The following is a 26,258-nucleotide window of genomic DNA, read 5'->3' as shown; positions in this document are numbered from 1 at the left end:
AGACATGTCCCATCCTAACACTATAAAGGGACTCCAAAGGAACTAAGGAATAAATAATTATGTGGTCTTCCAGTCTGCAATGGCAGTAGGCATAAGTCCAATTCAATAAAGGTTTGACTGAAACTGCTTTGAAATAGTATTTTAAAGAAATGTTATAACTTCAATAAATTGTATACATATGTTTTCATACCAAAACATATTGCTGCTATTTATGGTATTATTGCTAAAAGATACACTTTGCACTAGTAAAAATATGCAGCATTAGACTGGTTTAGCTTGGTTTACAAGGGAAACAAGGCTTATGCAATTGCAGTCTGTCAAGTTGCCTAATAATTTTCAAATCTTCAGGCCATGTTCAATGAACTTTGAGAGAACGGAAGAAATTCAAGGACATTTAAGGCCACCTAAGCTCAGTGAAGATCAGTGGCAGGACAGAGAAGTACCCCAGTAAAGAAAGGCAGACCCTGCCCAGTGGCTATATGTGTATTGTTTGGGGGATGATGCCAGCCAGCCAGAATTTGTGCAACTAACTTCTCAACCAGTCACCAATTGTACTCTCCTGTGGCATGCAGGTGTCACATGAAAAACTTGTGGCTTTGGCATAGGGAAGGAACAATACCGTGCAATAGAAAAACAATGAATGATGAGCATGGAAAAAGCCTGTGGGTACTATTCATGGTGTATTCACGTAACACTTCACAGCTAAGTCTCTGCCAAATTTGGAGTGCAAGCAGAGGCCAGCATGCCACAGCTTGCTACCCTGTACTTAAGGTGCCTGTAGGTTTCCAGCCGGTCTCTGTAACACTGAACTCTCTCAGCATAACCAAAAGCCCCACCGCATGCCCAGACGGCCTGTCCCTTCACTGTGTTCAGTCTTGGGCCCCTCACTACAAGAAGGACATTCAGGCCCTGGATCGTCTCCAGAGAAGGGCTATGAAGCCGGTGATGGGCCTGGGACACAAGTCCTGTCAGGAGCGGCTGAGGGCACTGGAGGTGTTTGGTCTGGAGGAGGCTCAGGGGAGACCTCATTGCTCTCCAAAACTCCCTGAAAGGAAGGTGCAGGGAGCTTGGGGTCAGCCTCTTCCCACAGGTCACTAGAAGGAACGGCCTCAAGTTGTGCCAGAGGAGGTTCAGGTTGGAAACGAGGAGACATTTCTCCTCAGAAAGAGCAGTCAGGCGTTGGGACGGGTTGCCCAGGGAGGTGGTGGCGTCACCGTCCCTGGGGGTGTTCAAGGAGAGGTTGGACGTGGTGCTTGGGGACACGGCTCAGTGGTGACATTGGTGGTAGCGGGGTGGCTGGACCAGAGAATCTTGGAGGGCTTTTCCACCCCTAAAGATCCTGTAACGAAGCTCGCGACCGCGCCGACATGTCGCAACCAGACCCCGCAGCTCAACCCCGCCTCCGTCCCCTCAGCGCAGCAGCCCCGCCCCCGCCCCCTATTGGCCACCTCCCGCCCTCCGCCGCCTCTTGGGACTTCACGGGGAAGCGCGCGAGAGGCGGCGGCGGCGCTGTGACGTTGGTGCCGTGACGTAGCCCCCGTGCCGCCGCCGGGCCGCGCCCCCGCCGCCGGAGGGAGGCCCGCGGCGGGCGCAAGATGGCGGAGCCCCGCGGCGCCGGGGCGGCCGCGGTCCCGCGGGGAGGAGACGCGGAGGAGCCCAAGCAGGTAACGGGGCTGCGGGAGCCCCTCGGGCTGGGGAGCGGCAGGGCAGGCGCTAATTATGGTGCAGGCGTAATTGCCGTTGTCCCAGCAATTAAAACTTAACTTCTCTCCGGGGACGAGGGGTCGCTGCCGGCTCCGGGAGGCGGCGAGGTGAAGAGCAGCGCCGTGGTGAAGTACTCCTCCGCCCCGCCGCAGGCCGCCTTCGCCCGCCTGCAGGAGAAAACGGACCTGAAGCTGCCCCCCGCCAACTGGCTGAGGGAGAGCGCCCGGCTGGGGCCGGCGGGCACGGCCATCCTCGGCAGCAACAAGAAAAGTACGCCTTTCTCGAGGTGAGTGCGCCAGGCCGGGCTTTTTTTATCCATCTTTAAGGCTAAAATCAAACAGTGAGCTCAGACCTTATGGAATTCTCAGTAAAGGCTTTTTTGGTAACAGCTAGATACTGCTTTTTCTTGACCCTTCTTCTACTTTCTCATCATCTGCTCTTTTTTCTGTGCTGTAACCTTGTTTCCTTTCTAAATGATTAATAACGCCGATATTGCTGATAGATTTTACTTCTTCAAGTGCGTGTTGACACCTCGCCTGAGTCAGTGACGCCGGCTTCACGTGCGTCTCTGGTTGCCTGCTGTCAGTTGATCAGAAATGAGTCTGCTTCGGATAGCTGCCCTGCTTTCCGTGAGGGATGGAAATGGAACAAATACGGTTCCCCTGGGTGGTCAAGGAGCCCACTTATGGCTGTTCTGGGTCTTTAGAAATTGGAACTGGCTAATTAAAGGCAAAAAAAAAAAAATGGCAGCTTCATAGTCATATCAGTGAACCCAGACGGTAATATAAGGGGCAAACCTGAAAAGTAGTGTCACCGTCCTGTGTGGATGTTACACAGAATGTTAGGGTTTGGAAGGGACCTTGAAAGATCATCTAGTCCAATCCCACGTTTGCTAAATAGTTGAATGCAGTGAGTACATGGTGTTCAGAAATAATTCCTAAATCCACATTGAACAAGCAAATTCATACTAAATCAACTAGCTAGTGAAATTTACAGTATGCAGAGGATCTTCAAATCATAATGAAATTTTAAGTGAAACACAGTATTTCAGATTGTCTTGATTTCAACAAAACTGCTTTTTAGGATGTCTTGAACTTGGATTTAAGCACTTCCAATGGTATATTAGGAGAACTTGTGGGGTGTCAAAATGTTTTTGTTGACTAACTTTAGATCTCATTGCCCCTAGTAATGTTTAGCTAAATTCTAATTTTTTCATTAAGAAAAAGCTTTCAGAGGTTTGACCTCCTTTGGAGAGCAAGGAGGTCTGTGTTTAATGTGATGTTGCATTTATATTAACTTGTACTGTTCTCTGTAGCTTTGGAATGGCGTATGACTTCATTGACTCCATTGGAAATGATGTGGACGTTGTGTCTGATTCAGAGGTACGTATAATTTGAAGTTCTGTCATTCAAACTTCTGTGTTGTATGACCTTATCGTAAAGTACTGTCATGGCTTCTGTCATGTTTGTATCCTGTGAGGGAAAGTGAAGGTCTATTGAAACACTTTGCAGAATTTAGATGATTCAGAGGAAGAAAAAGAGATACATACTCACTTATCTGTGTTTATTTTGGACAGCTTTTTACTCAGATCTCTGTCCAAACTCCAGTGTTAGGAGTGTATTCTTTGCTTCCAGTTCCCTGAGAATTGTGATTTATGATAAAGTATAATTATATGGAATATAATCTCTGTTCTCTTTTCTCCTGCAAGAATATTAAAAAGCTTCTGAAGATACCATACAGCAAGTCACACGTGAGCATGGCAGTGCATCGCATTGGGCGGACGCTCTTGTTGGATGAACTAGATATTCAAGAACTCTTCATGAGATCATCTCAGGTTAACATTTGTGTTGTTTTAAGTATGCCGTATGGTCAAAATGCATTATTTTGAGAATAGTGTAGCCAGCAAGAAAGCATACATGTATCAAAATTCCTGAGAACCATATGCTAGTACTAAAGGTCTACATGAAGCACATGCTGCTATTTTGCAGCAGTTGGTTTAACCAATAACTGCAGCAGAGAATCTTATGTCTTTCTATTTACGGTATTGTAGAATTAAAATTCCACATCAGTCTTTCCTGTAATTGCCTCTATATTGCTGTGCTATTTTACTAATTTTATCATTAATCATTTGATACTGTGCAGTCTCTTGCCATGTATCTGACTTTGTTAAAAGTTGACCTCCTTGGAACGTAACTTTCTAGAAGATACATTTTCAGTAAATGAGCAATTCAAGAGCTTAGCTGTGGAGTAATTTTTGGTGATGATGGTTGAATATTCATAAGGTAATAAGGTACTTGGTTTACTTTGCAGATCTTTCTTGACATTAATTTCATATTTATGATATTGACTAGACAGGGGACTGGACGTGGCTGAAAGAGTTTTATCAAAGGCTGATTGATCAGAAGTGGCAACGAAAAAAGAAGAGTAAAGAACACTGGTACCAGAAGGCTATACTTTCCAAATTTTTATATTACAGGTAACCTTATATCTGCATGAGTGTTGAATTCTGTGCCAACTTCTGCTTCGTTTCTTCTCTTGAAGTAAATGTTAGAATTGGTCTGTCTTATTTACTGCTTTATCTTTATATGGAGGAAACTGAGGAATGAGAACATGTAAATGTTTTTAATAGGCATTGCAGTATTTTAAAATACTAAAGTATGAAATAACATGACTTAAGGCCCTATCTCAATACTCCTTCTGAAAACTGAATCTGACTTGAAACATGCTAGGTATAGTGACAGCTGCCACAATACTGTAAAACTGGTCAATATACCAATCTTTAAGTGTATTACCAAAGCTGAGACTAACGCATCAAATTTAAATTCTGTAGCACATTCTCATTGCATATTGTCCACTCTTTAATGTTTTGTTAGCATTAATGGTGATGGAGCTGCTCAGCCTGTTCCTTCCAGTTCAAAACAGCACCAGGAGGGTCCTGTTCCAGGTGAGGGTGATGAAGCAGGACGGGCCTCCTGGCCAGCTCCATTTGAAATGCCTTCTTCGTTATCTGAAGATCCAGGTGCCTCTAACCAGGTTAGCATAATAGTGTTTTAAAGGACACATTAGTTTTCATAGAGAATATTTGTGTTCCCTATAGAATATTGATTATTTCAGGTTTTCAAAGGTGCTACTATAATACTCTTGCGTGAGAGATGGGACTAAGGCATTAGATCTTGTCATTTTAGCTCATGCCAGTGTTTCAGTGCTCCAAATTTCAGAAGAAACTTTTTTCTGTGATTGTAGTACTCAATATATTATGTTTATACACATTTACATATACATATATATTTATCTCTGAGAGACTACATGTGGGTAAGAGTAGTTATCAATGATTTCACGTGGAAGTAAGAAAACTTGATACCTGGGTGGTGTGTATAGGAGTGTTTTAGCTTTTTCTTTTGTTTGCCATTAAAATAAATTCTCTGGCCCTGAATTTATTGTTGAAGGGGAAAATATGGATCTGTGAAAATATTTGCAAAACAGTTAAACAATGTATACAATACCTGCTGTGAGATAACACAGCTCCCTTCCATTTGTGTTGTGTGTTTATACAACAAGCTGGGCTCTAATCCAGGGTTTCTCTGTGGCTAAGCTTATTTAGGAATATTGGTAATTCCCATATTCGTTGAGTAATGAAATATAGGAATTATATTTTTGAGAGGCCAAAATATCTGTTGTATTAAATATACCTAGATTATAATTACTATGCTAAATGGTGTTACCATGAGGTATGCCAAATGATTTGGGTAGCTAAGTTATGAAGGTTCTAACCTGCATTGGTCTTAAAATTATAACTCATTGGTCTTAAAATTATAACTGTATGTGTTCTGATATAATAATATTTTAAAGTAGAGAAATAGTTCAGTACTTCAGTGCTCTTATAAAAAAGGCTACTTTTCTTTTTCACCTTCTTCAGGAATTACTGACAAAGCAGACGCTGTTGTAAAGAAGCTGTGTGCATTTGTGCAGTGTCTCTCTCTTCAGACTTCTTTATATTAAACTAAAGGATTTACATTCTTGAGGTTGATAATCTGGTGCAGACTGTGGGGTACTAGCGTTTCTATAAAAACTTTTTAAGGCCTATGAGAATATAAGAAATTTTGGGACTAGCTATAGCTAAAGAAGCATTCTAGTCACTGACTAAAGGCTTTTTATAGTTTAATATATATCTATTTAAAGATGGTAGAGGTGAAGGTTTTTGCTTCCTTGCTTTTGTTGTTCAGAATATATAATTTTTTTCTATGGCCTAGCTTTATGTCAGCAGCAGAATCACTCCTTATCCTTGTGCTCTTCACAGGGAAGTGTGCCTCTTGAACCCTCATATATAGTGGGGCATGTGGCCTCAGCCCCCAAAGAACAAAACCTGACTACTTTGTTCAATGACGGGGAAAACAGTCAGGTATGCTTATATGTGAAATTTGAGCTCAAACACAACCCCCCCCCCCAATTTAATCCAACACTTTAAAAAATTTGGTCTAAATTGGAGCCGAGAGAAAAACTAAGTCCTCTGTAGAAGTAGCTGTTGTGGCATCTGTGATCTCAGTCTTTTAAGTTAATGTGAACGCATAGCATAGTTCGTTTTGTGCTGTCTTTTATTTGCTGCTTTTGCATCTTGCTTTCTTGTAATTCTGCAGATTGTCACAGAGAACGTGTGTTTATACCAGTGATTTATAGACCGTTTTTTCTCTTAATGAAGGGACTTAAAAATGACTTTGTCCGTAACATCTTGTGGACCTTTGAAGATATCCACATGTTAGTAGGATCAAATATGCCTATATTTGGAGGTGGAAGATACCCTGCTGTGAGCCTACGTCTCAGGTGATTTTTGAAGTTAACAAGTTTGTATGTTCCAGCCTTGACTGAGTTTTGCTTTGCTTTGCTTTCCTCTTGAACTATCTGCAGGTCTTTTGGTTGATTCTGAATTTTTTATGTGCAGTTTAAAGAAGAAAATTCATGCTTTAGACTTAAATGGCAATGGCATTATGAAGTGCTGGTAAACAGGAAGTCTCATAGCTGTGCTATTACACTGGGACTTGAGATATTCTGCTGTTTTTTCTAGCTCTAAATCTTTATTTGAAAGTAGTGGCTGTTTGCAACCTTTCCAGACGTTAGCGTGCATTTGAATGTTAAAACGCAATGTCCATAACTTCTTCTATTGTTATTTTATAAAAGATGGCAGTACCACTTCTTTTACTGGAATTTTGAATTTCAATAGCTGCTAGTTAGGCACTTCATAAGTACTCAAAACTTGTGACAATAGTACGTCTGTGTTCTGACTGTTTTCTGTTCAGAAATGCTTTATGTTGATTACTTGGTTATTGGTCTTTCTGTTCCTGCCTATGCATATTCAGGGAATGAGCAAAAACTTGAAACATACTTGGTGTATTTGTCATCTTTTTGAGACACATCTAGAAATTAACAGTCTTGCTTTGAAAGGAATTTTGGAAGGCCTGGGAGAAGGTTTGCACTATAATTAGATGCTGCTAATGCTGCCATTCCTTTAGAAGTACTTACTATTTCGGTAATAGTGTGACATGTGAAGCTTGTTAAAGCTTCAATCTAAGTGTAGGCAAAAACTTAAAACTGCCAAGGGAATGTGAATGTATTCTATTGGAGAGATCAGTACATTTTTTTATTTGATGCAACACTTTGGTTGTTGTCTTAAATTATAACAATTCACAAATAATTGGTTTAATATCCTTCTACTAAGGTGACTTAAATCCCATTAGTAAATGTGCCTTGCTTTCTGGAGTGTAAACAGGGACTTAAATAACAGTGGAAATACTTGTTTTTAGGGATAACAACAAGCCAATAAATGTGTTAACAGGAATTGACTATTGGTTGGACAACTTAATATGCAATGTACCAGAGCTTGTGATGTGCTTTCATGTTAATGGAATTGTTCAGGTAAGCCTGACTCTTGGCTTTATGCCTACTTCTTCAGTTTCTGAGATTGTTGCAATTGTAATAGCTCTTCCTAATCTTACTGTTCTGACAAAGATTACAAAAATTTTATTGCAAAACAAGAAGCATTTACAGAGTCATCTGAAAACATCTTGTTCTTTTCCTCTCTTCCATGCATGCAAGATTCCTACTTGCACAGATGCTTGAAGACCAAAAAAAAAAAAAAGTAGCTGCAGAAATGAACCATTTTCTTGCATCTTAGAACCTGTGATGTTCACTTGCATGCTTTTTAAGTTTTGATTATATTTACTGATTTACAATAGCCTACAGATACCAGCTGGGTTCATTCGTTGCACCTGGTAACATGTAGTTGCTGACTAAGTTTCATTGAAATAGTGAGTAGATATTATTAACTACACAACTTCTTTCTCACCTTCTGTTCTGTATTTACTTAATCATAAGTTTATTATAGCAGTGATTCTCTTTAAAAGCAAGCATATCTTGATAGTACTACTCAATAAAAGCTGAAGTCATAAAAATTACTTTGATGCTGTATCATAATAGTAGACTCTTTCCTTAAGCAGTTAAGAGACATTGACCTGTAGATTTGGGTGGGGTAGTAGCAGAAAAGCCTCCTAATCTTGTTTTAAAATGGATTCCTTGCAGAAATATGAAATGATCAAGACTGAAGATATTCCCAATTTAGAAAACTCTAATTTCTCTACCAAAGTGATAAAAGATATTGCTCAAAATATCTTATCTTTTCTAAAATCAAATTGCACCAAAGAAGGACATACTTACTGGTTATTTAAGGGTAAGTAAATTTAGATAAACTTTTAGATAAAAAGGAAAACATTTATGTTAATGTCATGCTGATTAATGAAATGTCTTGCCTTTCAGCAAGTGGGAGTGATATAGTAAAGCTCTATGACCTAACCACCCTTTGTGAAGAAACAGAAGACAAATATCAAAATCCTTTTACAATGCCAGTGGCAATTCTTCTGTACAAGTGAGTTTTTAAATAACTTTAAAGACTTAAACTTGCTTTAAAGATTTTGTTTTCTTCTAACACAAAGAAATTATCCTGGGATCGCTAATTTGTTCAACTTTTTCTTTTAGAGTTGCTTGCAATATGATGCTGAAGAAAAACCAGAACAAAAAGCACTATGGCACTATCAGAACACTGCTTCTTAATTGTCTTAAGTTATTGGACAATGGCAGACATCCTCAAGTAAGAACAGTGTGTTTGTGTATCTTTGTGCAAATACAGTGGAAAAGTCTTTTTGGCAGTCAGATCCCTCCCTATTTGGATGCCTAAATCTAAAACTTCAAGCCTGAAATCTATTGCTTAGTGTTTGGATAATTCTTGAGGTACACAGGAGTCCTTAATTTGAGGTGGAGCCTGGGAGGCATGTAATAAACTTTTCAGGCCAATTCAAGGTCCAGGTGCCTAAAATATGATCACTTTAAGGCAGTATGTGTGGTGTAATTTTTTAACCAGATCTGACCCAAATTTCCTAGCAGACTTGATGTCAGAATTCCTCTTGTGATAGGAATGTGAGAACTGTTTGAGCAAGAATTTAGGCTTTGAGTAAACTTGAGGTAGAAAGAAAACAGCTTAAAACTTCTTGTAAAGAATATTATTGCTCTCTAGAAGTTGGGGGATTTTGTCTTTCTTTCATTTTCATCTGTAAGGTGGGTAAAAACAAATGTGGGCAAGCTTGACTGCAGGGTCTGTGTGCACATACAAACTGTTAACAACATAAACAAATCAATGAAGACAGTATACATGTTGCTTAAAAATTTAGCACTGAAACATGGTCAAACACTCTGAGAACATAGTCTGAGTACAGTTAGGTAGTTAATTACCTGTAAATACAGCCTAAGACAAATTGCATTGATGTTGCCCATCAACAGAAAAACTTACCTTGAAAATAAATCACTGATTTTTCTTTCCTTATTTAAAAAGATAATTGCTTCAGCAAACTACATGTTATCAGAGCTTTTTCAGTTGGATGAACCTAAAAAAGAAGACAGTACAGACTTCCCTATAAATGGAAACTCTGATGAAAGTTATAGTGAAGAAGAGGAAGAAATGCCTGACAGTGATGAAAACGGTTCTTACAGTAACAGTTCTGATCCACCAGATGACAATAAAGCAGTGGCTATAATTAAATCTGTTGGAGAGTTATCAGTACCAGAAAAATACAAGTCTGTTCATCGAATACGTGTAAGTGAAGCTGTGGATTTTTTAAGGGGTTTCTTGAAAGCGTTGATACAGCAAGGTTTGTTATCAAAATTCAGTTACCTGTTAGTTTTGTTCTAAGCTATCATTGTAGGATTTCTTCTGTGTGTTTTTTTGATTTCAGGTTAACAGAAGTATGAGGCAGAAGGGAAATAAACCTTTCTTTAGCTGTTCATAGAATTTGAGGCTTTTACATTAAACCTCCTGTATTGTAAAGCTTCTCCTCTACTGTATAGCACCTGTTTTTTGTGGGGCATGATTCTGCATTACTAGCTACTAAAACATAAAAGTTACTCCTGTTACGACTGCAGTTGACTGTTTTCTCTGCTGCTATGTTTAACAGTTATAGGCGACCACAAGTTCACATGGATAGTGAGCCTCTTCTAGTTCCCCCTACTTCTGGAGCAATACTAAGTTTTTGTTTACTGGAGCGTCAGCTTAGATCCATGGGGTTAGTCTCCGATCTCCCTCTCTAATTTGTAGGATACTTGGTCAGGATATGGCAGTTTGAATGCCTTAATGTATGTCATACTCCTCGTATATGTATGAAGAATAAAACTTCATGTCTCTTTGAATCTTCTTCCTAATAGGGCAGCTGGATGCATAACTATAATATTCCTAAAGCTTCATTGGCATAAGTATGCTTTGTAAATGAATGAGCAGAAGTGTAACACTGCTACCTTTAATGTATCTTACATTCATTATTATAGAAAAACAGGAAAGTGAGAAACTGAGAAGACCAATAAAGAAACTGTCCATACTGTTTTACTTCTGATATTTTACTTACCTGTTATATAAGATTACAGAATTGAACGACTCCCATCAGTCAAAAACTAAACCTGTTCTTCTAATCTGTGCTGAGTAGCAACGATCAAATATTCCTAAAAATTTGTGACTCTTCCTACCGTATGAATTTTTAACACTTGAGGGTCCATCAGCTGAAAACAGGAACTGATACAGGTGTAGAAACACTAAATTTCCCATTTCCTCTCCCCCCTTTTACTCCACCCCAGAAGAAATCAAAGACAAACCAAAAAAAGTCCTAAGCTACCAAGCAATGCAAAGATGTTGAAAGTGCTGCTTCAATTTATAGGTTGATGGAAGAGTTTCCTTATGGTATCAAATCTGCCTGGGTCTGCGTTGCAGATTATCTGTGGATACTTTCATAATTAATGTTGAGAAATAAATTTTCTCTTCCTCCTTGCTTTGTCTCTTGAGATTACTGAGAGAAGCCAAGTATAGATGTTAAAGCAAGCAGGTATATGAATTGCTCTCTGAGATAACACTGTGGTGCTTTCCAGTGTAGGGCTCGAATGTTTCATTAACAAGTTTTTTTACTGCAGTCTGTCACTTGTTTCTTCTAGCTAGTAACTTTGATATTTTGTATTTTGAACTTCTGTTCTTTTCCTGTTTCTCCCCTGCTGCCCCCCTCAATCAAGCCTAGCTGTACATTTCCTGTCTGCCACGGCACTGAGGAACGCTGCCGGCTGGTGCTTAGCTATGTCCTGGAGGTAAGCTTACTGTCAAATTTCTAATGGTATTTCACCTGGTACACAATTCTTGGTGTCTTCGGTATTTGTGAAGTATTGCTTTCAAGGTGAATTAAAGCATTTCTTCTTGTAGGGCTTGAAGTCTGTTGACAGCAGTGTTAAAAAAGAGAGTGACCTTCCTGCAGCTGACCCCAGCACGCCAATCCCTTTGAAATATGAAGATGAATCCACCAGTGGTGGTCCTGAGTGTCTGGAAAAACAGATGGCCTTATTTTTAGACAAAAGTAAGTTGCATTGTTGTGCAAATAAGACCTTTCAAGTACCAACAGAAACTGCCGCTACTTTGTTTGTCAAAACAGTACACTTGTAGGTTGTTAATTACACTATTGTATAAGCAAAAAAAAAATATATATACTCCATAAAAACAAAATTAGAGGACACAGTATCTCTTTATGAATATGAAGAGAATAGCACATTTGGGAGACTTTGCATATCAAAGCATGTTTTTGTATTAAACACATAATGTTGCTGGATCTTACTTAGTTGTGGCTTCCAGATGATTTCCATAAGGGCTTAGTAGTTTGGGCTTCAGTAGATTTGGTGTGGGGAGCACTGTAAGTTGTCTGTAGGGTGGGAGTTGTGTTGGGGCTTTTTGGGGGTTGTGGTGTTTGTTTAGTTTCAGTAGTCTCTCTTCTTTGTGACTTGGAAGCTTTGTGAAAGAGCTTTTTACTACTTCTGGCAGGTTTCCCTGTTACACATAGTATCCAGCAGCAAGCATATAAACATTGCAATTAACATATACGTATTATACTAGGATTATATTATACATGTTATGTATTATAGTAGACATACATATTTATATACATACATATTATAACTAGGATTTTGGGTTTTTCTGCGTAGCTCTAAATTGTGGAAGAAAGCAGGAAAGAAAGGTGCTTTTAAATACTCGAGGTCCAGAAGCTTCAGGCTATAGCCAGCTTTTATTTTGCTCTTGAATCCCATAAAAGGGTCTAGGAAGGACTCCTTAAGAAAATAGTTTTCTGCAGAGTGATAAGTCCTGTAAGCAAAGAAATTTCAGTCTTGTATATTTTTAAAGTTCTTCATTCTTTCATTTTTCTTCTTTTCCCCTTTAAATCTCTGAACAACAAAAAAATTCAGTCTTTGAGTTTTATTGAAGTGTTCTGATGTTTTTTATTCTAATTTTGTTTCTCATGGATGTTAATGACCTGGAGATGTACAAATGCTTTCTTAGTTTATATCAGATATGTGACCACAGAATGCAGCTTTCTGATAGAGATGTTGAGCTGTGTCAAGCTTGCATGAATTCCGCACAGTACTGTTAATGTGGAATGTGTGATTAGTTTCTAGCAAGATCTACTGGAAAAATGTGACTGGGGTCAGCTCAGTAAGAACAGCGTGCAGATTTCAGCTCTGCTGCAGCCAGGCTCTATCTTCTGTCTCTGCTGTTTGGAGCTGGTGACACATTGCAGCTGCTTGCCAGCTGGAAAGGAGAATGCCCACATAATAACTTTTTTATTTAGAAACAAGTGTTTCCTGGGTACTGTAGGATGTAAATATTGCAGAGATCCTTAGTATTGTACTTAACCTCGTATTCTGCTTCAGACCCGCTTGTCAGGACAGCGAAGTTCTGTCCCTTGGCATCAGGACCTCTAATGTGCTTAAAGTCAGTGGCTTTTTCTTTCTGGTTCCATAATAACAGCAGCACCAAAGAAGGAACGTTCATCATCTTATGCTGAGGATATCTTGGAACTAGTGTGAGAAGGGCATTGGCCTTACTTGTAGGAATGACTAGGTTGTCAGTTCCCTTGGTGTTTGAGACATTAATACAAAACAGAACGTACCATAGGGATTTGGCAGAAAACATGGCAAATTGTGCCTGTGACTTACTCGTTCTTCTCTACTGCTACCAAATGGAAGAGCCTTGGTTGTTGCACCAGTGTTTCAAAAGCCGTTCAGACAATGGGGGGTTAGATGCACTGGCACTGTACTCACTATTCCAACATCCTGCTATCAGGTGAAATAAGTGGAAAAGCTCCAAGTGTTGAGTCCGTTCTGCAGAAGAAAAATGCAGCAGCAGGCAAGTTGGTATCCTTGTGTAGAGCTGTAATATGGCAATTTGCATCCAGTCTGTATACCGGTGAAGTTGGGCCACGCCTGTGGCTTATGTTATGGCCATGACATTTACTGATGAGGTTCTGTTTGTGTTACAGTGGGCTCATTTCAAAAGGGTAAGCATTCCAGTCAGTCAGGAATGATTCCTGGGTCATGGCAATATAAAATGAAGCTCCAGCTCATTCTGAAATCATCAAAGGCTTATTATGTCCTGTCTGATGCTGCTATGATTCTACAGAAGTATGGGAGAGCGTTACGATACATCAAGCTGGCTTTACAGTGCCATGGTAAGTTGTTAGTTTGTCGTCAGTGCCGCTGACTGTATGTACCTTTCACAATATCAAACACTTCTCTGCATGATTTAGCCTAGTGGCATGCAGTGACAAGTCTGACGCCTCTGTGTTTAAGTGTCTAGCTCAGTGCTCTGGAGAGAAGGCTGTAGTAAGAATAACTCGCTCATCTCTGTTTGGGGGAAAGGTTACTCCTCTTTTGATGCAGTGAAAAACTTAAAGCACAGATCTTAAATTTCAGAGCACTGAAGGTGGGAGCATTCAGCCCTGGTCCAAGACAGAGGTAGCCTTCTGTGTTCTCAGTGCTAGCACTGCAAGCAGATCGCTCTCTGGAATTGCCTGCTGGTTCCCATTTCATCTAAATGTTTACCAGATTTTTGAGAAATACCAAACTTGTTCACCAGCTGAATTGGACACTCCTCTAAAATGAATTACATCCTGATGTATTCCCAAGGAAAATGGAAAAGAGGAAATCAGGCTGTTTGGGATATTAAGTAATCAGAAAATGTCATCAACTTACTGCTGCAGTACTGCTATTTTGCTTCCATATTTGTAGGGTGGTGGGCGTGTATGTGAAAGAACACATACAAAACAAGAACATGATCTTTACTCAAAGCATCAATATGCTTATCGGTAACTCAAAAAATTCTTCAGCTTTCCAGTCCTTGGAAGACTTGAAAATTAAATTTTAGCTGTGCCGTTTGAAAATTCATTTTTCAGGCTGTATCTGACTTGAGTTGGTCTGTAGAAATTTGGTTTTCCTTGGTTTTAGACTGAAGTGTGAAATTAGTATTTTTAATTCTCAGTCGATGCTCATCTTTAACAAACCGGTCACTCTTCTGAAGCTGTCAGCCGTGTAGAACAAGATTTTAAAATAAGTTAGTTCTTCTTAGGAGGACATGCGTTGTCGATACGGAGAATAAACGTGACAACATAAAACCAATTACACTGTCAGACTGTGTCAAAACTTCTGAAGTGTGATTCTCTTCTCTTCCCCCCTCCCTCACCCGTGTGCTTTTTTCTAATAGATACCTACTGTTGTCTCTGTGCCAGCATGCTTCCTGAAGTATTAGTGTTTCTTTGTCAGTGTTTAACGCTTTGTGGAGATATCCAATTAATGCTTGCTCAAAATGCAAACAACAGAGCAGCGTATCTTGAAGAATATAACTACCAAACAAAGGAAGATCAGGAAATACTACACAGTCTTCACAGAGAATCCAGCTGCCAAGGTATGAAACCAATATAAGATAACTGTCATGATCCAGCTGTATGGCAAAGTAATTTCACTCTTCATTATGTTTCATTGTTTTATTTGGGGAAAGCTTATCTCTGTCAGAAGTACAGAGGTTATCAAGATACTGCATGACATGCCAGAGCTGTAAAGCAACTGAAGATGTAAATTGTTTACGTATTGGATAGATTGTGCTTGGGTGTGGAAATTGTGATCATCCTGACATTGGTCTTATACTTTGGTCATCTTCATCTAGGCTATCACAGACATGCATTTATTTGGAAGTACCGTTTGACAGGCAGGCTTTGTTTTTTGTTTCTTAGTGTTTGCCTGGGCTACTGACTTGTCTACAGACCTGGAATGCCAACTTTCAGTCAGTTGTAAATGTTATGAAGCAGCTTATGAAATTTTACTCTTCAGTAATTTAAAAAAGCAAAATCCTGAGCAGCACGTACAGGTGCTAAAGAGGATGGGTAACATCAGGAATGAAATCGGGGTATTTTACATGAACCAGGCTGCTGCAGTGCAGACTGAGAGAGTGGGTAAGCATTCTTTTTCCACTTCTTACTGTACACTGTTTTACTGACCTAGAACAATGATTATGTTCAGTAGTAGTGTGGGAAGTCTTAAGAATTCCTGATTATAAACATGACATTTAAAGAGCTTCTAAAAACGATGTTAGAGATTTAATGTCCATTAATTTATAATGGATAAATTATTATGTCCATTATATGGTCTAGAGATCAATGTAGCTTGTATACTTCATTAATTGAACCTAAACTGAATAATGGGATGCCTTGGAGAAATTCTTATAGAGTATGTTGAATGCCCTCCAAAAGTTTTTTTGTTTGGTGGTTGGCTTTTTAAAAAAAAAAAAAGTCTAGAAGTACTAGTTATTTAAACTGGAACGAACTAGACACTGGTGGTTCAGTGTAAATACTCCTAAATATTGGTTGTGTTCTGTGACCTTTGTCTAACTAATATTTGGAGCAGCTTGTGTTAGACTTTAATTTGGTGATTGTTCATCATCACCATGTTTTTGCAGAACTGCTATTTAGCTGAAGTAAAAACCTTAATACTGAATTTCACTTGTCTGTAAAAGTCACTTCTTGCTTACTTCCTACTGAAGGTTCGTAGGAGCAATTGTCATATCCTGAATATTACTGTAGTGAGGGAAAAAGGATTTATAATCTGTTTTGTTCTGCTAATTTATGATTTTTGTCATGTTATCATAATTTTTTCTAACATATACTGTGTGTAGTGCACTTCTGGTATTAACAGTTTTTTCCATGAAATTGGGTTTTCAGAATATTTTACCACATTTAAGTTCTAAAAGACCATCTTTATAAACTTGTGAGAAAACAATGGAAATGTTTGTTCAGTATTTTTTGAGAATTTAAACTGCTGATAAGCTATATATTTTTCACTTCAGTGAGTAAGAACGTATCGACGACAGAGCAGCAACTCTGGAAGAAAAGCTTCTCCTGCTTTGAAAAGGGAATTCAGAATTTTGAGTCGATTGATGATGCAACCAATGCTGCTCTCCTGCTGTGCAACACGGGAAGACTCATGCGAATTTGTGCTCAAGCGCACTGTGCGACTGAAGGTGACTTCAAAAGAGAGTTTTCCCCAGAAGAGGCCCTTTATTACAATAAGGTAACGTACTATGTCCGACTTGTTGGTTAAATGTAGAGGGGAAATTGCATACCTGAATGTTTCCCTTTGAAAGTGTAAAAATAAGGAGCGAAGTAGCTAGCACTGGACTTCTGCCCCCAAATAAAGGGGTCTCCTAAACATGTTTAATACGTAAAATAAAGTAAATACCTGTAGTGAATAATGTAGCACACATGGAAGTTACCAAAAGCAAATGCACGTTTCGGAAGTACCTTTGTTTTATTGTGATGAGTCTTAATGTTATAACTTGATCTCTTTTTGTTTCCTGTGTTTTTTTGGGGTGCGGGGGTGTGTTTTTTCTTTCTTAAAGCTGCCTCTCTTACATTGCAGTGTTGGTTTGAGGAGGTTGTTTGTTTTCCTAGAATGTCCCCTGTGGCATGTTTTTAATGGCTAGTCTTCCCTCCCTATTACAATGTGTCTAGGATGCAAAACCACATAATTTCTCTTTGGTTCATTTAAACTTGTATTATGCTTGAAGGAACCATATAACTCCTTAGACACGGATTTGTTTCAAATAGTGGTTGAGTAGTTTTGAATGGTCCTTGATGGCTTATTACTGAGGAGAGTGCAGAAAGTAATTAGTGTACCTGGGAGGGCCAGTTGCAATAACAGATCTGCAAGTTGGCCCTTTCCATAATGTAACCGGCACTTCTGATGTTTTGGCATTTACCTTGAGAAATGCTTTTTCATGGTTTTTAAGATTAAATAGATTGTTTGTCGGTGTTTAGGTTTGATTCCATTGCTCTGATACATGAAGTGCCGTGACATTCAGATCTTGATATTTAACAGCAATAGCACATACAAAGGAGAAAGGAATGCATTGGTCAGGATTAAAAACTATGACCAAAATGGGTATAAGGAAAATACTAAAGAAGGCTCAGGCGTATTTTGAAATCATTCCTTGAGAACGGGTAAAAGGAAATGAACTTGTATTTATAACCACGACAAGCAGTAACTATAAATGCATTATTTTACAATCTGTAGGCTATTGACTACTATCTGAGAGCATTAAGATCACTTGGCAAGAGAGACATGCATCCAGCTGTTTGGGATTCTGTGAACTGGGAGCTGTCTACGACATACTTCACTATGGCAACTCTACAGCAGGATTATGCTCCCTTATCTAGAAAGGCTCAGGAACAGGTAATAAAGAGGATTTGAGACAAAATCTGATAAAATAAGCTATTTTCTTGAAAAACTGAACAGCAGGCAGCTGATACTGGAATAACTTGTAAACTTATTAAAATCTTGTATGAAGTAGTTCTTGCAAACCATAAAACTTGAGTCATATAAAGTTTTTAGGGTTAAATCTATTAAAAACCTTACACTTCCACATAGCGTGATTACTTTGAAACTAGAACATGATTACGTGGCTTTGTTTTTTTTTGTAGATAGAGAAGGAAGTTAGTGAAGCCATGATGAAGTCCTTGAAATACTGTGATGTCGATACGGTGTCTCCACGGCAGCCTCTCTGCCAGTATCGGGCTGCAACCATCCACCACAGGCTTGCTTCCATGTACCACAGTTGCCTGAGAAATCAGGTATTAGTACAAACTGTTCACTTTTCTGTATAGGTTCCATGCTTAATGTGTAATATTTGTGAAGACTGATATTTATCTGTCTACCTAGATCTAGAATATCTTCATTTAAATGATTTAACCAGAAAGATGTATTTCACACTGATCTGCAAATAAGCTGTTACTTCTGACTAGAATAGAATAGTTCAGTTGGAGGGGACCTATGAAGATCACTGAGTCCAATTGCCCAGCCACTTCAGAGCTAAAGAAAAGTTAAGGCATGTTATCGAGGGTATTATCCAAATGTTTCTTGAATACTGGCAGGCGTGGGGCATCAACCACTGTGCTAGGAAGCCTGTTCCAGTGTTTGTCCACCCTCAAGATAAAGAATTTCTTTCTAATGTCTCGTCTGAACCTCCCCTTGTTCAGCTTTGTGCTGTTCACATGCATTCTATCATTGGTTACCAGGGAGGAGAGACTAGCACCTCCCTCTTCATTTCCCCTCTACAGGAAGCAGAGAGCAGTGAGGTTGCCCTGTAGCCCTCCTGTCCTTCATAGTATTTGAGCTTTGTTACAGTCTGAATGTGCAAAGCTATCTGGAATAATAGAGGCTGTTGATGATGAGTGTTATCTTCAGTTTGGTTTTGCTTCCAGGTCACTCCTGTGATACTTCTGCTAATGATCCATCAGAAGGCTCTCTGCTAATGACTTATTAAAGCCTTAGGAAGCGATATGCAAGTCTACATTGCTGTGCAGTATCTTAGTTTTTTGGTTTTTTTATGATTAACTTGGTTCTACTTGATGTGGATTCATTAGTATTGACTATGAAAATACAGTAACTTCAGTGGTGGTGGGCTAGTGATGTATTCTAGAAGTGTGCAGACACTCAGATGAACAATTTTGAAATGAGGTGAGGAATGGTTGGTACCTAACACTTTCCATAATGCTTTTGTCTAATGGATATTTCATGAACATACAAATCATCTGACATTTACTATGTACCCTATTTGGAGTGCAGGTTGGTGATGAGCATTTGAGGAAACAACATCGTGTACTTGCTGATCTCCATTATAGTAAAGCAGTGAGACTCTTTCAACTCTTGAAGGATGCACCCTGTGAGTTTCTTCGCGTGCAGCTGGAAAGAGTGGCATTTGCGGAATTCCAGATGGCAAGTAAGTCTGTCTTTCTGCAGTAGTCCTCTAAAATCCTGTTAACTTATTTCCCTTCTAAATAACTGCATATGAAAGCAGGAGTAATCTGCTTCTCAGAATAGTCCTGTTTGGAAGAGGAGAGGCTTTTCTTTTACTGTTTTTCATTCAACTAGAACAGTATGCACTTTTTTAATGAGAATCTCAATCTTTGGAAGAAAGAAAAAGCACAAACCAGAACATAAGCCATTAACAGTGTCCTTGATTTTCAGGTCAGAACAGCAGTGCTGGAAAACTAAAGACTTTGTTTGGGGCCCTTGATATAATGGTTAAGACCAAGTGTGCGTTCCAGCTCATCAGAAAAGAGCTTGCAGCAGAGAGTGAACAGGTAAACAGAAGTCAAGTTATCGATTCTGCTCCCTTGTCTGGTGCATTTGCAAAAAAAAATCAGTCAATTGGTGATTAAGGTGTGGCTTGTCTGCTCAGTTGGCTTAGCTGCTTAAATGATATAAACAGGGTTTGAGCCTACTGTAGTGTAGTTCTAGCTGTTAGGTGGAATTAGATGAAAAAAAATTCTAGAACCCGCCTTTATCTGAGTGATGTCAGAAGTTCCACCTCTTTCTGCAACACTAATAATCCGACATGGAACGGAACCATAAGTTCTTGGCTTTTAGAACAAGAAATCTCTCCAAGACTTTCCTTCCCCTTCTATCTTGCTGCTTTGATGTGCTGATCTCTGCATTCAGAGACTTTTTTTCCTCCATTTAACCTCCGTAAAAAGCATTTTATATAATGCCACTGAAGTTTAGATTTTCTTTATAAAATCTATGTAATATTTCAGTGTTAAAATGTGGAAGGCTATCTGTAGGCAGTGTTCTTGATGCCTAGATAAACATCGACTCATTATATTTGCTGATGTGTTCATCTTTTACTGACAATTTGAGCAACAGATGGAGTATTCAAGTCCATATTTGCCTGGTATTATAATTAAATATTAAATACATTTAGCATAGGCAGTTGTAATAACTTGTGTAGGTGTGAGTACAAGCCAATTACTGAGGCCTTATAACCAGCAGTTGTGCAGTTGGTACCACTCCTGTAAAGTGTAAGCGACCCTGCAAGTATGGTCATCTGACTTAATCACGGTTCTTCTAATGGTGGAGTTGGGTGAAATGTTTTTTGCTTTTCTTTTTGTAGATAAGTAAAGATGAGAGTAGTACTGAAAGTACATCACCTAATGATTCCTCCACTGCCCTTAACAAGGAAGAAGTACTGAAGCTACTTAGTATTTTTGAGTCTAGAATGTCATTCCTTCTCCTCCAATCCATTAAACTGTTAACTTCAACAAAAAAGAAGAGTGGGTAAGTTGAACCTTGATATGTGTTGTGTAGATGTGCTTTGGGTACATAAATTGTACAGAGTATACATTTCTAGGCATGCTAAAGTGTGTGATTCTTTTCTGGGGGAGACTTTTGGTGTGTTCATTGATCATCTAAAGCTTGCGTGTTTTTTGTGTGTGTATAACTGAGGGTATGACCAAGAAACACCTTCACTGTGTGCCTAGGCTCAGCAGTTTTTTTCTCTCTCCTTTCCTGATAGGATTCCGGGACTGAGAGCAGACAAAAGTGTTAGCCTGAATGGCCTCTATTCAAGAAAATAAGTTGTAATTTTTATATAAAAAGCACAACACAGTTACAAATCACAGATATCAGAGCATAAAGCATCTAGCTTATCCTTCGTAGGATATAAATCTCCTGTCCTTCATAGGTGTAAATGCACACACAAAGCAGTTTAACCTGTACTGCCTGTACTGCTGGCATATTCCTCACTGTCTTGATTCTATTTTTTGTAAATAGAAGTGTTTGCTCAGTGCGTTGGGTACATTTATAATGGGGTCCTTTGTCTTACTGATGTTGGTATTCATCTGTGGCAGGATACCTCAAGGTTAGTGAGGGGAGAAGCTGCTGTGTAGGACTGATCTTTAGATAGATTTTGATAATAAAATGTACCAGTGACAACACTGAGCTCATGTTGAACATTCTGAACACTTCAGAATAAATGTAGGTGTACCAGTAGTGCTGTAAACGGAAGGATGTATGTGGGGAAAATGCTCATCATTACCTTTCTAATGCCAAATGGAGTGCAAGAAGAAACAGTCTTGCTGCTGGAGCTCAGAGCACACCTGGCTTATTTTCTTTCTGTTGACCTTGAAGTGTTGCTGTGATCAGGTGTGGCAGTGTAATTTGTATCATCATTGCTTCAGTTGGTTAGATGTGAATGTGTGTGGTGTTGCTTTGGGGATCCAGAGAACACCTTGTATCCCCTCAGCAGCAAATGTGTCACGTTGCTGTAGCTTCTGCAATCTACAATTGTTATTTCATCTACTAGATGAAGTTGGAAGCTGTTAATCATTCCTGACGTTAAAATGCTGCTGATGTTAAGTGTTATTTTGAAGCAGTAAGTTGCGAGATGAATTCATCTTGCACAGTAAGTTGTTTGCCGATACGAGACAAATGGAAAAACGTGAGACTTAGAAGAAAGCCTGCATGCTCTTTTAGTGATGGCTTAGGTGCATTCACTTAGAGAAAAGAGCTTCCACAAGGTGGCAATCTGAATATGTGAAAAGCAGAGGATTAAAGTATAACCTGTATGTAACCAAGTAGATGTCCCAGGTAACTGACTAAACCGTTCCAATTCTGTGGTTTCATGACCTGGCTAAGTGTTGTATAACAAACTTTTCTCCATTTACTTCTTACCATTGAACCTCTCTTGAACGAGGCTTTGTACTGAAGATTTCACACAGGGAACAGGTTGCAGCTCAAACTTGAGTGTTGTGAAATGGGAGTGTTGTTGTAACGTCTTAAACTTCTTGAAACAGCAGTGGGTTGAGGCTCAGCTTAAAACTACCTTTTTATTTAACCTTTCTAGTGCCTTGTACCTTGTATAGGTTTTCCATATGCTTCCTTAGTTCTGCTTTACAGAAGGAGAAAATGTCTGTCTTGGGTTTTAATAATAGGCAAGCTGAAAAGGGAGGAAATTAGAGCTCATGAATACTATTTCAGAGTCTTGGATGCATTTTGGCAGAGAACAGAAGAACATGCGGTAAAGCTGTTTGATAGTGAAACTTGCAGACTAGCAATAAAACTGAATGAAATCAGTCTTACCTTCTAGAAATTAAATGCATAAGCATAACTGAACATGGCTGTGTAAATTGGAGGAAAGAAGTAATTGAAATTAATACTTTGTTCTGGGAATTCTTGTAGCTTATCCTGGAAATACTTTGCATTTCAGTGGCTTTTATTATTTTTGACTACCTGTTTAATAAATAAATCTGATTTCTGCCAAGTGTTACAAAAAAGGTAAAGCAAATTAATTTTTTAATTCCTGAAGCATTTATAATTAAACTGACTGCTACTTGCATGCATGCACACTTGATTTATTTGTAATACCAGTAGTAGCATTTTTAGTTTTCTTTTTTTCTGGTTTGGGTCATTTATTAGTCTTGGATGTTAAACGTGGGGTGGCACAGAGGAGGGGTGACACTGCTGAAGCAGTAGCTGGCACTTGTGTGACTTACATCAGTTTTCTCCTTTTGACAAATATTAACAGGAGCTTTGACTGCAGACTGGGAAAAGAGGAAAAGCTCTTGCGTAAAGGTTTTGGGCATGGAGAAGTCTCTATTGTATGGAAGTAATTTAGGTGTATGGAACTTGAGAGAATGAGGCCAGATCACGGGCTTCAGACTTCAACAGGAAGCTGATGTCCGTAGTGGTTTGTAGGGCTGAGCAAATGGGAGGCAATGGCACAGGAGCAAACAGCATCTCACAAGTGCTCAGGTGTCTGTTTGCATTTGGCTTGATCAGATTAGCCAAACTCTGACAAAAGCACAGAGGTTTGGCACAGAGACATTGATTTGGAGGGTTTACAGTGTGTTCTGGGATTTTAACTTAATAAAATGGCCAGACTGGAGCTGAAGAAAAACTGGAACTCCTTATCCCTCCTGCAGTGTAAGCAGAGGCTCTGTCTGCAATGCTGTGAAATGGCAGGAAATAAGAACTAAAGAAATAAGAGTTTCAAATCCAAGCACCAACCATGTGGTTTCAAAGAGATGATCATCAAGGTTATTGTGTAATAATTGTCTTGATAATTTGTAGAATTAAATATCGTGGTCAGATTAATAGCTTTTATGTTTCTTTTTCAGGGCCATTAATGAAGAAGAAATAACTCTTAAAACAAACAAGCAAGTTTACTCTCTTCTGTTGCGTGCAACTGCTAACAAAAGCATGACTCTGCTGGAGCGGATAGAGGTAATCCTAAATCTGCTGGAGCAGCTGACTCAAAGTAGTGAAGCTGGTACTGGAGGAGTTCAGTGACTTAAGTGCTGCAAATGAGCAGAAATAGTGCCTTGCATCTGCGTGGGAGCAGTGGTATTTTTTTCCCATGTGGGATTTGGATTTATACTTGGATTTATCAAAGGTGATAAGAATATTGCCTACATTGTTACACAGTACACTTGGGGAAGAACAGGAGATCCTTATCCTGTGATAGCTCCGTAAGGGTTCGGTTACTAGCGTTTCGTTGTTTGAAATGCAAAGTTGGGGTTCTGGATAAAAACTTAATTTCTTATCTTGGAGAAATGCACTTTTTTTTCTCTTAAAGGTAATGGGCTTGGCAGTGATGCAAATATTTTGCATTAAAATGTAATCTCACAGTTGCTCTGGTTTGATTTTTAATGAAATGTACTTTGTAAGCAAAGCTTAATTGGAACACTTTAACCTGTAACATGAACTGAAGTTGTACAAGGAGATTCCTGTTGAATATGTGGACATGTTTCTATTATTGCAGTTACTGTCCTGCATAAACATGGGTGCCTTTCTAGCTTTGCAAGGTCCTTGCAAATATTAGCCATCACTGGTATTTCTTTTACAACAGGAACTGAATGGTTTTAGCTGTGTTTTGATTTGATGGAGAATAGTATTATGTTTTTCAGACTTGAAACTGTGAATAAATAAAAGCATATTTTTAAATAAAATTATTTATTAAATAAACCTATGAAACATTGTGCTTTGTGTTTAGTGGTTGTGACCTTTTTACTTTTGTCAGAAGCAAATTGCTCAACTGTCTCTCTGTTCTCAGTAAGACTTGGCAAGGGAGGAAGGTGTTGTCCAGTGCAGGAAGGGCAGCTGCTATTTTGAAACAAGGAAGGGGGGGCTTGCTTCTTTTGTGTTTTTGTTTTTTTTTGTGGGTGTGTTTGTTTTCTCTTTTCCTCTTGCAAATGAGAAGTGGAGCTCATTTTAGGGGGTATATTTGTCACTTAAACTGTATATACGTTTACATGCGTGCTACATAAACTAAGCTGCTTGTTTTGAGGCAATGATACTTAATATCAAGGTGAGAGAAATGATTTTTTTCATATAGGGCAGGTTCTTTTCACAGAAAAAATAAACTGTTGCTTATAGAAACCTCTAACACTTTAATGTGGCTTTAGAATTATACCTTGGATCTGTCTTCAGAAGACACGTGAGCTTTCTGACACAACCCAGAGCCTGAATGCATCTGAAAGAAGGATGTATACCTTGTGAAAGGATGGAAGATGAGAGGCTTAACATACCTGATTTCTGTGGCTTCCAGTTTTAAGTGCCTGATGTGAAAGAAAGGGCAGACTGGGGGCATAGGTTTTGGTGTACTTTTCTGCTTTCCACCTGCAGCCTGCCTGTATCCATCACCTCTTAACACTGCCCTCACTTTTTGTGAGCTGAAAGCTGCAGAAAATTGAACAGCAGGTTTCTGAGGCAAGATGCCTAAAAGCACTGTGCTTGAAATTGGTATCCTCAGGCAGCCTGGCAGTGGGGATGGGCAGGAGTGGTATGTTCACAACACTCTCTTCAGAGCTGAAGGTAGCTAAGCAAGACTGCTGAGATCAGTAGCAGTCTCAGGTGTGGAGAACAGACACTTAGTCTTGGCCAGTGAATAGTCTACTGAGCTGACTGGCACTGGCAGCTTCCTTACGCTAAGGGAGAAGTCCCCTGAAAGCCACTGAGCAGCTCTGATCATGCAGGCTAGCTCAGTGCATGCACTACTGCAATTTTCACTACAAAAGCCTAAAACATCTGTCCCAGAGAAAAAGGACAGACTACAGTGTCATCTCTGGTTACCCTGGGCTTTTTCAGACAGGATCTTTCCTGACTGCGTTTTACTGGCACCGAACTACACCAACCCAGGCTCAAAGGCACTGCTTTCTCCAGCATCAGTCACATCTCCTCCATCCTGCTGATTTTAGAGGCAGCAGCTCACAGAGATACCAGCATGTGCTTCTCTTGCAGCTCTTGGTATTTGGCACACCCCTATCAGCCAATCTAAGAGCAGACCCTCAGTGTAAGCCCTGAGAACGAAGAACTTGCTGTATGTAGTTAAGCCTCATACTGCTTATTTTGGGGGAAGTTGTGTAACCTCTTCTTGCTTTCCTGTCACAAAATGGAACTGAATATTTCACCGAGACACAATACATCAGGTCTGCAATCTGTCAAGGGGCTTACTAATAAAATGTTAAGCCCTCTCTGGTTTAAGAATACTATAGTGGTTGAGCAATACAGCAGGATGTTTCTTGCTGCTTAACTACAGAGGCAGACTTGCTATCGCAAAGCCAACAACTGGAAGAGTGGTTTCTTCCTTAAGCAATGTTTGTCTGTAAGGAGCAGGCTCATGCCATGTCCTAGAGAGAGGGTAGCAGTGGGAAAGATAACCACTGGCTCCTTGTAAAGAATATTTAGGTCTTCTAAAAAGAAGAAATCCTAATCCCCAACCTGGGAAGAACACAGTTGGCAACTGAGCAGTTGGCAACTGAGCCCTGGGAAGGGTTGTTTCAGGTGTGGACAGGTTCCTTGGATAAAGCCAGGCCTGGACCTCAGCTGACCTGACT

At 39.5% G+C, this 26,258-nt stretch overlaps 1 protein-coding gene across 2 annotated transcripts; it reads left to right on the top strand.

Moving 5' to 3' along the window:
* The first annotated feature begins 1,563 nt into the window (after window positions 1-1,563).
* On the top strand, window positions 1,564-24,405 carry EDRF1 (erythroid differentiation regulatory factor 1). 2 transcript variants are annotated; one of them, XM_035547518.2, is made up of 25 exons: window positions 1,564-1,664; window positions 1,782-1,990; window positions 3,020-3,086; window positions 3,413-3,538; window positions 4,056-4,180; window positions 4,578-4,737; window positions 6,002-6,103; window positions 6,401-6,522; window positions 7,500-7,611; window positions 8,275-8,422; window positions 8,509-8,617; window positions 8,728-8,839; window positions 9,578-9,838; window positions 11,293-11,364; window positions 11,477-11,627; window positions 13,578-13,766; window positions 14,798-14,998; window positions 15,324-15,542; window positions 16,433-16,656; window positions 17,659-17,817; window positions 18,066-18,215; window positions 19,210-19,363; window positions 19,612-19,727; window positions 20,537-20,700; window positions 23,541-24,405. In XM_035547518.2, exons 1-25 carry the CDS (start codon window positions 1,596-1,598, stop codon window positions 23,710-23,712), a joined length of 3,693 nt encoding a protein of 1,230 aa, XP_035403411.1. In that variant the 5' UTR covers window positions 1,564-1,595; the 3' UTR covers window positions 23,713-24,405. The 2 variants fall into 2 exon arrangements, with proteins under 2 accessions (XP_035403411.1, XP_035403412.1); XM_035547519.2 differs by lacking the exon at window positions 6,002-6,103.
* The last annotated feature ends 1,853 nt before the right edge of the window (window positions 24,406-26,258 follow it).

The sequence above is a fragment of the Cygnus atratus genome, chromosome 7 (genome assembly GCF_013377495.2).
Source record: "Cygnus atratus isolate AKBS03 ecotype Queensland, Australia chromosome 7, CAtr_DNAZoo_HiC_assembly, whole genome shotgun sequence".
Taxonomy (NCBI): Eukaryota; Metazoa; Chordata; class Aves; order Anseriformes; family Anatidae; genus Cygnus; species Cygnus atratus.
Note: the sequence above shows the minus strand (reverse complement) of the source record. Positions and strands in the feature narration are given on the sequence as shown.

Excerpts from the sequence above, each read along its gene's own strand:
- EDRF1 (XM_035547518.2), top strand. The coding sequence starts at position 1,596 with ATGGCGGAGCCCCGCGGCGCCGGGGCGGCCGCGGTCCCGCGGGGAGGA. Across the intron at positions 7,612-8,274 it reads ATGTTAATGGAATTGTTCAG|AAATATGAAATGATCAAGAC; the intron begins GTAAGCCTGACT and ends GATTCCTTGCAG. Across the intron at positions 16,657-17,658 it reads AGGCCCTTTATTACAATAAG|GCTATTGACTACTATCTGAG; the intron begins GTAACGTACTAT and ends TACAATCTGTAG.